General features: G+C 36.0%; 2 protein-coding genes and 2 non-coding genes across 4 annotated transcripts; 3 read left to right on the top strand and 1 right to left on the bottom strand.

Moving 5' to 3' along the window:
• The first annotated feature begins 1,206 nt into the window (after positions 1-1,206).
• rpl12 (ribosomal protein L12) lies at positions 1,207-6,334 on the top strand. The gene is made up of 6 exons (XM_088077858.1): positions 1,207-1,366; positions 3,906-3,979; positions 4,269-4,367; positions 5,274-5,355; positions 5,460-5,546; positions 6,179-6,334. Exons 1-6 carry the CDS (start codon positions 1,330-1,332, stop codon positions 6,295-6,297), a joined length of 498 nt encoding a protein of 165 aa, XP_087933984.1. The 5' UTR covers positions 1,207-1,329; the 3' UTR covers positions 6,298-6,334.
• On the top strand, positions 4,034-4,160 carry LOC121937983 (small nucleolar RNA SNORA65). Its single transcript, XR_006105229.2, has one exon. It is a non-coding gene; the product is annotated as a small nucleolar RNA SNORA65 (small nucleolar RNA).
• On the top strand, positions 5,936-6,062 carry LOC121937984 (small nucleolar RNA SNORA65). The gene has a single exon (XR_006105230.1). It is a non-coding gene; the product is annotated as a small nucleolar RNA SNORA65 (small nucleolar RNA).
• A 705-nt stretch (positions 6,335-7,039) lies between the features above and the next one.
• On the bottom strand, positions 7,040-11,757 carry pole3 (polymerase (DNA directed), epsilon 3 (p17 subunit)). The gene is made up of 4 exons (XM_088077907.1): positions 11,314-11,757; positions 9,979-10,064; positions 9,073-9,191; positions 7,040-8,547 (listed from the first exon to the last, which is right to left on the bottom strand). Exons 1-4 carry the CDS (start codon positions 11,377-11,379, stop codon positions 8,369-8,371), a joined length of 450 nt encoding a protein of 149 aa, XP_087934033.1. The 5' UTR covers positions 11,380-11,757; the 3' UTR covers positions 7,040-8,368.

Raw genomic sequence — 11,757 nt, 5'->3', positions numbered from 1 at the left:
CCAAAAAATGTCTGCTGTTGCCACTGACTACCACACAAAAAAGTGTATATAGTGTGAAATTAATAAGGAAATGAATGGGGTCTCAATAAGTTTTGAGCTATTTAGATATGATGTATACATCAATATATAATTCGACATACAATATAAAATGAAAAAAATATCGACTTTGGTTTGGAGTTCATGTCATCTACCAAACTGCAGAATTTGATAATGGAGCGCATTGTCGCGGGTGAAACAGCTGATTGTTGGACAGCAGTGCAGTGAGACAAACAGACACAGTGAAGCACCGCGGATCTCCAGCAGCGCAGATCTCTGACACAGCGACAGGCAGCGCGGATCTCTGACACCGCTGATCTCCAACATAGGCTAGCACAGCGCGGTTTTCCAAAGCGCAGCTGGCAGCGCGGATATCTGACACGTCACTGATGCGCAGTGAGACAGACAGAGAGCAGACAGAGAGGAGATTCTCCTCATATCAAGTGATAATACTTTTACATACTTCTACTTTAGTAACACTTTCAGTGCAGGATTATAATTCATAAGAGTATTTTTACAGTGTGGTATTAGACATTTTAGTTAGGACCTGAATACTTTTTCCACTGCTGCTGATTAATAATAAAAAAATGTACAAAAGCATTTTTTTCACTTTCTTTATTGTATGATAATAATTAATCCATAATGAAAATAATCATTAGTCAAAATGAGCTCCATTTCAACCTGCAAAGTCCTGCTTTTACATTAACCCTTTGAGACCTGATCAAATGGGTTTGATTTCTTCCAAAAACATAGCGGACAGGCACCAAACAACTGATCAGAACATTGCCAAAATTTTAAAAAGTTAAAAAGTTATAAGAAAATTACCAGAAAACAAGCAATAAATAAATGATTTTTTTAATAAATAAAAAAGAAAATGACCTAAAATCCAACAAAACAAATAATAATAATTCTAATTAAAATAATAATAATCATTATTATTAACAATAATAACAATAATAATAATAATAATGATAATAATAAACAAATACATTATATTATTATCATTATTATTGTTATTATTATTATTATTATTATTATTATTTGACTAAATATAATTATAATTTCAAAATACAAAACCATCCCCACGTAGCTATTCTAACAGACGTCACCAGAGCTGGGTCTCAATAACTCTCGCGATACTTGCCGTAGCTATATAATCCCCGCACGGCCGCTGCTCGGCCTTTCTTCCCCTTTAGCGGTGAAGGTGCAACAGTTATCGGTCGTCCCGGCTCCGGGTTCATCCGACACCCTCACCAACCGAGCTGAACTGAGTTCAACCTCCACAGCAGCAACATGCCTCCCAAATTCGACCCCAACGAGATTAAAGTTGGTATGTTTTCAGAGTCTTCGGGGTAATAAAGCAGAAACGGTTTAGAGCCAAGATGGCGGCGCTGAGAGCCGGCTGCCTCCGGCTCGTGCGGCCCGCGAGCAGCGGTCAGAAAACGGTAAAGAATTGGCACAAACCGCGACCAGATATCCGCAGCGAGCATGTCTGATAATGTCTGCATGTGTAGTTGTTTAGATCGGGTGAGATTTGGTTGTTGTGTTTTGGGTTTGATGAGGAAAAATGAGATTTTTGAACCTCGCGCAGGTCCACGTGCGATCGGTTAGCTAGCTAGCTGCGTTAGCTGATGTAGCTAGCCTGGAAATATGGAAACAAAAGTTTATTCAGAGTCAGAAATTAACATTTTATTGTTCATTTTGACTTCAGAGATCTGCCAAACACACAACACAGGCTTCCCGCCGATCCTAAAAATCTCATAAAGGCGTTTTATTCAATTATGGACTGATGTAATAATTACAGTAGTGTTTTTTATTGGTATTAAATAGACTTAAATTAAGATTATAAGAATCAGTGAGTTATTGACTTTGATATATTGAACTCTTTTAATTTGACTCATGGATTCATATATTTGTACATTTTTGCAATATCTTTGGACTATTATTGAGTTTTAACTATGTCGTTTAATTCGTTTTTTGGTGGAAAACAGAATAAAACATTAAGATACCTTGTAATTCTTTAATTGAATTAATACCAATTACCATTGACTCCTGCAGTCCAAGTCTGTTGAATCAGTTGATAAACATAATTAACGATTTACCAATCAAAAATGCAAAATGTTCTGACTATAATTCATCAATTAGACCTTCTGTACACTGAACATTTTGGGCTTAAATGGTCACATCAGCATTGGGAAGTTAGGTTTTTTTTTCTGTGTGTATTCTCACATCGATTAAAAAAATACAGAAATAAAATTGATCGCTATAAGGTCATAAAGTGAAATGATTTTTATAAGAAGTAACAAACACATTTTAAACAACATAAGTTTGTATGATGTAATACATAATCACAGTTTTAACATGAAACCTTTTGCATTATTACTTAAAAATGGTTCCATGTGAAACAACTGCTTTACAAAACGAAAAACAGTTCTCTAATTGGTGCTTTAAGTGCCTATAAAGTTACAGTTTAAGATGTCATAATCACATCAGACTTAATAAAAATACAAGCACACTAGTATCTAAATATATAATATTAAATCGCTGCACTCTTCAGCTGCTTTCTCAAATCTCGCTTTAGTGTTTTCATCATATTTTCTCAGTAATATCCAAAAATACTGATAATTCAGCACAGGTTTTAACTTTATCTTAAAATGATTTTTAATTGCTGTAGAAGACATTAAATGTTCAAGAAGTGAATGATAAAGAACCATATGGTTATTTTATTAATTAACATGGAAACTCATATATATATATATATATATATATATATATATATATATATATATATATATATATATTTGTCTTATATTGGACATGTTGGAAACAGTCGATACTGAACCACATCACTAAACCTTCGCAGGTGTGTTTACCTGCTCGTGATGTGTTTAATTATCCAGCAGCAGGATTGAGAATTTTATCAAGTAGATAAGTGAAAATTATCTGTTAATCCTCATTTCACTGATTCAATCTCATGACTGAAGCTGACTACTGATGTTAAATGTACACACATAATTTAAATTATTTTATATTCAGTTAATTAAAAATGCCAGATATGATCACCGTTATTCAGGTTTGAATAGCCTGTCGGTTGGTGCCATTTTTCAGTTGTTAAATATATTGTTTGACAAGATTTTTTGAAATGTATTTTTAGATATAGATATACATTCAGATGGCTTTCACAAGAATTTAAACATTTAGGCAAATTGCTTTGATTTAGAAAATGTTCAAATAACTAGGAAAAATGCCAAGAAAATTACATTCAGAATGATCAGAAATAATTATTAATAATTTATTTTAGTAACTTTGCATTTCCCTTTTTTTCTGTTTTGTTTCTTATTTCAGGTAATTTTCTTGAAACTTTTTTCTCCTTTTTAAGTTGCTCATTGCTTTCTGTGTTTTTGAAAGAAATTAAGCCAATTTGCTGGTGTTTCAAAGGGTTAAACTAGCTAAATGACATAAATTCAAACTGCAGATAATCTAAGTTTAAAATGATTTAATATGAAATGAGGACGCGTTGAATTATAAAGGGCTACAGGACTAATTTATAGATGCATATAACCTTTGTAAAAGTGATGGGAGTTGTTGGAGTGAAACTGTTTTTTTAATTATTAAGTATGTATCTCTATAGATGTAGTTTGGCCTTTTTTTTGGTGTGCCTATTTTGTGGAATAATTTGTAAAAATCCAGGTATCAGTTTCCTAACGGTGTTAAACTTTCGACAGAGTGCAGCAGGATAAAATATTGACTTTTTGCACCGGCATTGACATTATTTGCTAATAATCATGTTTTAGTGGATGTTTGTGAACGTTCAGCTGCAAACAAACGTCTTCGTGTCGTGCTCAGCGTTTCCTTTTGTTTTTTTTTAGTGTACATGAGGTGCACAGGAGGAGAAGTGGGAGCCACATCAGCCCTGGCCCCCAAAATCGGTCCCCTCGGTCTGGTGAGTGTGAAGTTAATATATTCTGTCGTCATGCAAACTTTAAAAAATCAGCCTCCCGCCACTACGCCCGTCTGTCGAGTGGCGGCGTGTAATCCAGTGGAGGCTCAGAGCGACCCAGCTTTAGGAAACAGGGCTGCCCAAAACTCGTGGACAACTCTGTGCCGAAAAGTCTGGAACACAAACCGCAGCTCCAAACAAAAAAAAAAACGAACGTTTAAACATGAAAATTTGGTAAAAAGTCGTTTAGATTTCACCGCTGATCTCGACTGTTCGCCTGTTTTCTCTCCAGTCTCCCAAAAAAGTCGGTGACGACATCGCCAAGGCGACCGGTGACTGGAAGGGCCTGAGGATCACCGTGAAGCTGACCATCCAGAACAGACAGGCGACGGTACGTCATGGAAAACCTGGAAAAGTCATGGGATTTATAAAAAGCAATGTCCTAGTCTGGAAAACATATTTTAGAACTGGCTATACCTTGAATGTTTTGGAAAAGTCATGGAATTTTGTGACACAAACCTGTATAAGAACATGTGTTCAAGGTCAAGGTTCAAGGTTTCTGTAAAAACAGAAACCATCGTTTGATTTTCAAATTTCAGTTCCTGGCTGAATAGCATCATTTTAGGGGATTTTTATAGAAAATGTGCAAATTTGGAAAGTACGTTTTCTTTAAAAATCCCTTCAGCAATCAGCAAAAAAATAAATAAATTAAAAAGTGGCCAGGTTATTAAATTAAGTTTAAATTTTAATTCTAATCACAAAAAAATATTCTTAATTGCCAAAAAGTTTAATAGAAAAATGACAAATATTTCATTCTAATTTTTAGTTATTTAAAGAAATAAATGGGGGAAAAGTTTTAAAAAATCAATAGTAAAGTCTGTGAAGTGTTGGCGTTAGGCGACCCTAACCCATAAATTAATAATTTTATTTTTTTTTAAAAAAGGCCAATGATGTATATGAATCACAAAAGTTCCTCCTGAGTGCTTCAGAGTATTTGGGAGGAATTCCCCTTTAAGCACCACCTCCCCTCATAAATAACAAACAGTCCCTAAGTCATGTTTATATTCAGTTCTAATCCTGTTTTTAATTCCTTATTTTTTGGATAATATATATTTTAAAAAGCTATTATTGATGAAAAAGAACCGATGGGCGAATCGATGATCGTTTCAGAGAGTCTGGTTTTTAAAATTTGCCTCCGTCTGTAATTTTGTCTGAATGTGTTCGAATCCTCTCGTTAACATTCGGCGCCGTGATGAAAACTTTAACTTTAATAACTGTTTTTGGGTTTTGTGTTCAGGTGGAGGTGGTTCCCTCTGCGTCCGCTCTGATCATTAAGGCTCTGAAGGAGCCTCCTCGTGACAGGAAGAAGGTCAAGAACAGTAAGTGACCGAAGACCGAAACAATCCACACGCAAGATGACACGAAGGTTTCACGAAGTGGATTTTACCGTGTTTCACCCCGTTTTTATTTTTTAATTTCCCAGTCAAGCACAGCGGCAGCGTGCCCTTCGACGAGATCGTGAACATCGCTCGCGTCATGCGGCCTCGCTCCATCGCCAGAGAGCTCTCAGGTAACAAAACGCGCCGCCTCACACACCGATGATTTTATCCAAATGGCAGGAAATGTAATATTTATTTTCATTCATTTTAGATCTAGGAAAATATCTAGAAAAATGTTCTCCAAATTTCAAGAAATCAGTCATGTTTGTTTATTTATTTATTTATTTATTTATTTATTTTAGGAAGACAAAATTGTCTGAAAAATAAAAATAAAATACAAAAATTTAGGGAAAAATGACCAGAAAATTATTTTAAGAGTTATTTATTTCAATAAATGTTTCAGAATATTATTTTTAAGCTAATTTTTTTAAAGTGATTTCAGTATGTTTTGTTCTTTTTATTAATTTCTTTTGGGTCATTTCTTAAGCTGCTGATTTCGTAATATTTTGGTGCTCAGCCTCCCGCCACTACGCCCGTCTGTCGAGTGGCGGCGTGTAATCCAGTGGAGGCTCAGAGCGACCCAGCTTTAGGAAACAGGGCTGCCCAAAACTCGTGGACAACTCTGTGCCGAAAAGTCTGGAACAAATCGACAATAACGACGTTTTCGGCGATTCCTCCGGAGTTTGATCAGAATGACTCCGAACTCTAAACGTCCTCGTTTTATTCGATGATGTTGAATATTTGTCTTTATTTTGTCCTTCAGGAACCATCAAAGAGATCCTCGGCACCGCTCAGTCCGTCGGCTGCACCATCGACGGTCGCCCTCCCCATGACGTCATCGATGACATCAACAGCGGCAAACTCGAGTGTCCGTCTGAGTAAACGAGCGGCGCGAATAAAACGTTCACAAAAAACAGAATTTGTGTAAAATCTTCTTTTTGGGGGGGTTTAAACTCGATTTAAACGGCTCGGTTTTGTAACGTTAGATGATAAAAACGCTTAATTTTAGTAAATCAGCGTCACTGTTGAATATAAATTTGCAGTATTAGAAAAATGTGCTTAATAGTTTTATTTTTTTTTTTATTATTTTTTTTTTATAATTTTATTTAGGTTTTTATATATATACAAAATGCAAAAACTATTTTTTGCAAAAATATTTTATTTTAATATTTAAATGGTGCCGCACTAAATTTCAGAAAACGCTTTTTTCTTCTATCTTAAATTACTCAGAGTTACTGAGTAATTTTTACTCAGACCCTAATTTTGGGGTCATTTCTTTTTCCGTTTCTCACTGTCCTCTCGTGTCTTAAAGGAAAAAATAGCCAATTAGGGTTCAAAGGGTTAAATAAGTTGTGGGTCGGTGTCGCTTTCTGATGTTTTCGGATAAATTTCAGTATGTTTGCAAACTTAATAATTAATCATTCAGATTCCTGAGCGCTCAGCAGATCTGAGACATTTTCAGGTTTATCGATACGAATGTTTGAGGTTCTTCTGTGCAGCTGCAGTGAAAACGTGTCTGTTAGCCGAGTCACGTTTGGAGGCTGAGTGTGTGTGTGTGTGTGTGTGTGTGTGTGTGCGCGCGCGCGCGTGTGCGGTCTTTGGGGTCACTCATGATTCACTACAGTTTTGCTTTTTATACAAAATATTTATTGAAAATCATCCAGTCGTACACAATTCTGCAAAAGTACAAACGGTTCAAAAACTGCAGATCAGGATCAAAGTGGACCTGCAGAGTCGCTGACCGACTCAAACGCGTCGACACGTTTATCCAACGACCGAACGACCTGAACGCAGAACCGAAACAATAACGCTAAACTCAAAACTAGTGTCATTTAAAGCCCAAAACTCGATTTTATCAAAAGGTTCAAGATTTAAATCCACATTTTACCAATTTTAGACTATTGTTATTATTTTTGAGGACATTCAGCGTTTTTGGTCTTTTAAGTATAAAACATTAGCCCCGTCACCAGAAGAAAATGTTGGCTTTACATGTTTCTGTAAACCTAAAATATGTTAAATTTGGACGTTTCATATGAACAGGACAGGTCAAAGAGTCTTCGCTGTCTGCAGCAGCTTTTTTAGGCCTGAACAAATTCGCATTATTTCTAACTAAATTTGGGAAAAATGCAAAGAGCAACTTAGGAAGAAATAACCAAAAATTTGCAAAAAAAGGGAAAAAAATACTGAAATAAAAAATCATAATAATGAAAAACAAACAAGAAAAGTAAAATCAAAAAGGAAGCCACCTGGAAATTTGTGGCAAAAATAATATTTTAAATATATCATTAAGATAATTATGTAGATGTTTGGTGCTGGGATAGTGCCACCCAAGTGTTTGTTTTTTGGACATTTAACTGTTGAAAATTGTTTTTCCCCACAGTGACGTCGCTGTTCGCTGCTAAAAAGTGACGCAAAACTTTTTTATAAAGACTTTGCTGCATTTCCTGTTGAGATTATTTTTGGATATTGCTGCTCTTCCTGTCAGGATTGTATTGTATTTTAGGCCAACCGTTAACCACGTGTCATTAACGTAAAGACGTCACGTTCACGTTTGCAGAAACGTACAGAGCCGATGTTTATTCTGCTGACGGCGTCACGCGTGTTTTTTATTTAACGCTGCTTCTGTCAGAACATTAAACTCAGATTCGGACTCAAACTGCCGTCTTTGTTCCCGCTGCGGAAAAACGTTTTTAAAACTTTATTTGTTCAATGAGCCAAAATCTGTGTTTTGAGCTTTGAATCGTTTAATGGCGAGAAAAGTGTTTGTATCAAAAGGTGAAACATATTTACAAAAAAGTAAAAAAATAGAAACCAGACGGAAGTTGGAGGACGCGCGTTCACTTGTTGTGCTTGTTTGTCTTCAGGTCTGAGGTCCTTTTTTAACCCCTTCTCCTCCGAGCTCCGAGACGCGCCGATTCACCAAAACACATCCGCCCGAGCCGCCGGAGCTCCGTCAGTTCTCCACCTCCTCCTCCTCGGCCTCGTTGTCGGCCTCAGGTTCCTCCTCCATGCGCTCCTCCTCCTCCTCTTCCTCCTCTCGGCTCTTGTCGTTCTCGGAGTCGACCTTCTTCTCTTTGTCTTTACGCTTCTGCTCAGAAACCTCCTTCTTTCCTTTCTGGCCCTTCTTATACACTGCAGACACACACACACACACACACACACACACACACCATCATCATCATCATTGCTCTTTCAGACTCCTGTTTAAACGATAAAACTTGTATTTGTGTAAATCTTTGAGCTCTACAGGCTGATATTTGGGGGAAATTAATTCCTTTTTCATAAAACTGTTGCTTAGCAAAGATGAAAATACAGTGATGATTTTTAACACTTTGAAACCCGAGTAATTTGGCTTTATTTATGATTTATTTTTTTTAAAAAAACTGCTAAGAAGGTAAAGAACAACAAAAGAGGAAATGACTCAAACGTTAGGAAAAAAACTGAAAAGTAGAAGAAAATTATCAGAAATCTACCTAAACAAAATTTAAAAAACACAGAAAAAGTTTTTTAAAAAAGTCAATTCAATTTTTGAATTTCAACTCAGACAGTTTAACGCTCGTTGGTCTTCAGTGGAAATAAAAGCATGTGCAGTTCGACTCAGCAGCAGCGATATAAACGTTTATTTTGTGTGAAACGTCTTAAAAACGTCAGACTGACCTTCCAGAGCTTCTCTGAGCGGCTCCAGGAATCTCTCAAACTCCATTTCCTCCATCGCTGCTAAAACGTCGCCTGCGTTCAGAGTTTTCCGTTTGGCTTTCATGGCAAAGTTGTTTGCACTGTAACCAGATCCAAAAAAACATTTTTAAGATAAAATAATCTTTCATTATTCTCACGTCAGGGAAATTTACATTATTACGGCAGCAAAAGCATTTCACAGCAAAGATAAAACAAAACGAACAGAAACGTCATAAACAACACGCAAAACTCTACGGCTAAAATGATATTTACTCCAAATGCACATTTATGATTAAACACTGTGATTATTGCAGGTTTGGATAATAAAATTGCACCTTGTGATATTGGAACTGCACAGGTTAATGTTCATTTTTACTGGATTAGTGACATAAGGGAACATTTCAAAAATAATATCCAGATAAAGAGGGTTGAAAATCCTAAGCACTTTCCTTTAATCCATTAATTGGTCAAATTAAAAATTGATTCTTTTTTTTTTTTTTTTTTAAATAAAAACTTTGCTTAAGTGGCAAAACAGGCTGCAGCGTACTTAATGAACGGCTGCACTTTCCTTAATCAATTATTGATCAAATAAAGTTCGATTAATCAATTACTTATTTCGAAAAAAAAAAAGAAACTTATTTAAAATAATACAAAACAACATATTGCAAATACTTACATCATTTCATAACAATTAATCGCTTAAATTTCTCGTGTTCTATTAAATTCCCAACGACCGATTAATCGATCGTGGATTAATCATCATCCATAATCCTAAACTTGATAACAGAAACCCTCTGAAGTTAGAAGAAGTTGGCTTCTTCAAAGTCAAACTGAATTTGTGTGAATGGACGCTGGGCTGTCGGGTAGATATGTTATTTGAACGCGTACCAGGATGTGGCGTAGAGCACGAAGACGCTGGCGGCCTGGGAGATCGCTCTCCTGGCTTCCTTCGACACGTTCACGCCGTCTGGGAGCTGAGAGGAAAACAGCAGAGTTTATCTCTGAGCTGCAGCACACGGTCATTTATCACAACGAAGAGAAGATTTATTCACTCAGAGACGACAAATCAGATTTGATAAACCGACCGTATGTTTGCTTCAAAAATAACCGCAGACTTAAAGTAAATATATTTCTGCAAATTACACGAATCCGCCGATATGTTGTTCAGTAGCAATAATATTCAAGAGAAAAAAAATTAACTTCAATATAGAAAAGTTAAAGTTAATTCAGGGGAAATTTTGAGATACTTGTACTTTATATGTGTATTTCCATTTTATGTCACTTTAAGCTTCTGAGCAGTAAAATCATTATTTAAGAGATATCAAAAGCTTGAAGGTTTATGAGGCAGAAAAGTTTCCAAAATTGGCTTGACACTGACAAAATCCTGTCTTGTTAAATACTCACAGTCATACTGCTCTGCACACAAAATGTGCTCTTCAAAATCAGGCTATTAAAAATATTATACATTAATATGGATTATTTTTGCTGATTTTATGGAAATGTTCCTGTACTTTATTTATTTATTTATTTATTTTACAAATTTCTAGCTAATTTTGGGTCGTTTCTTCTTTAGTTGCCCATCGCTTTCTTCCCAAAAAATAATTTTAAAACACTAGAGGAAAATATCCAGAACACTATAATTGCAACTGGATATTTAAAATTTTGTACATTGAATATTAAAATGATTTAAAGTAGGTTATCCTAAATAAAATTTTAATTTAAATTATTTTAAGGAAATTCTTAAATTCTTTCATCCCTTTCCCCCTCTTTTTTAAAAATAAATAAATAATAATAATAATAATAATAATAATAATAATAATAATAATAATTCTAGCATATTTTTGGGTCATTTCTTCTGCCTTATTTTTAAAAAATCTAAAATTGACCTGGAAAAATGCTTAAAAGTTATCATTATACATTTGCCAAACAACAAACAAACAAAAACAAGGGAAAAAAGCAAGAAATTACATGAAAAAAAAAGCTTAAAAATGATCATTATTCCCCAAAATAATTTTAAACATATAGTTATGAGAACAGTTCAAGAACATTAAATTCCTTTGCTTTTTAAAAAAATCTAGAAAGTTCGCTCAGGTTTTAAAGGGTTAAGTAAGTGACTGAAATAATCATACTTGTAACAGAGTATTTTTAAATTGAAGTCTTGGTACTTTTACTGCAGTAGAGGCTCTAAAAGTACTTTGATTTCAGAGTACTTTAACCACTGACCGCCTCCTTGATGATGCGCGTGATCACCGCGTTGGGCAGGTTCAGGTCTTCGGGTCTCTCCGCCATCTCTCGCCGGTTTCCGAGTCCTTCAGCCCGCCGTGTGCTCCCCGCTGACCGCTCACCGTTAACCGGATCCCCGTTAACCGGAGCGCCGAGTCTGGCCGTTAGAGCCGGTGATGCTAACAGGTTAGCTGCTGTGTTAGCCCGCAGCTACCTAAAGTAGCTAACTGACGCCGTTATTTCGCTCCGTTTCGCGCTGATATTCAGCCGTTAAAGTATCGATCCGATCGATCGGTTTGTTGATTGATTAGATCAGTTCGAAGTGTGTCCGGAGTCGGTCGCGTGCCCACCAGAACCGATTTGTTTTGGGACGTTTCCCGCGAACCCTCTAAGCGCGAGCCCTCCTCCGTCACCTTTCAACTCCGACCTCTGACGCGGGCGTGA

Source organism: Plectropomus leopardus, chromosome 1, assembly GCF_026936395.1.
Source record: "Plectropomus leopardus strain MGB_pleo_1.0 chromosome 1, ASM2693639v1, whole genome shotgun sequence".
Classification (NCBI taxonomy): Eukaryota; Metazoa; Chordata; class Actinopteri; order Perciformes; family Serranidae; genus Plectropomus; species Plectropomus leopardus.
Note: the sequence above shows the minus strand (reverse complement) of the source record. Positions and strands in the feature narration are given on the sequence as shown.

Coding starts and splice junctions, on each gene's coding strand:
- rpl12 (XM_088077858.1), top strand. CDS start 1,330: ATGCCTCCCAAATTCGACCCCAACGAGATTAAAGTTG. Junction 5,356..5,459: donor CAGGAAGAAGGTCAAGAACA/GTAAGTGACCGA, acceptor TTAATTTCCCAG/TCAAGCACAGCGGCAGCGTG. Junction 5,547..6,178: donor CATCGCCAGAGAGCTCTCAG/GTAACAAAACGC, acceptor TTTGTCCTTCAG/GAACCATCAAAGAGATCCTC.
- pole3 (XM_088077907.1), bottom strand. CDS start 11,379: ATGGCGGAGAGACCCGAAGACCTGAACCTGCCCAACGCGGTGATCACG. Junction 10,065..11,313: donor CGCGCATCATCAAGGAGGCG/GTCAGTGGTTAA, acceptor TTTTCCTCTCAG/CTCCCAGACGGCGTGAACGT. Junction 8,548..9,072: donor GCTCAGAGAAGCTCTGGAAG/GTCAGTCTGACG, acceptor GTGTGTCTGCAG/TGTATAAGAAGGGCCAGAAA.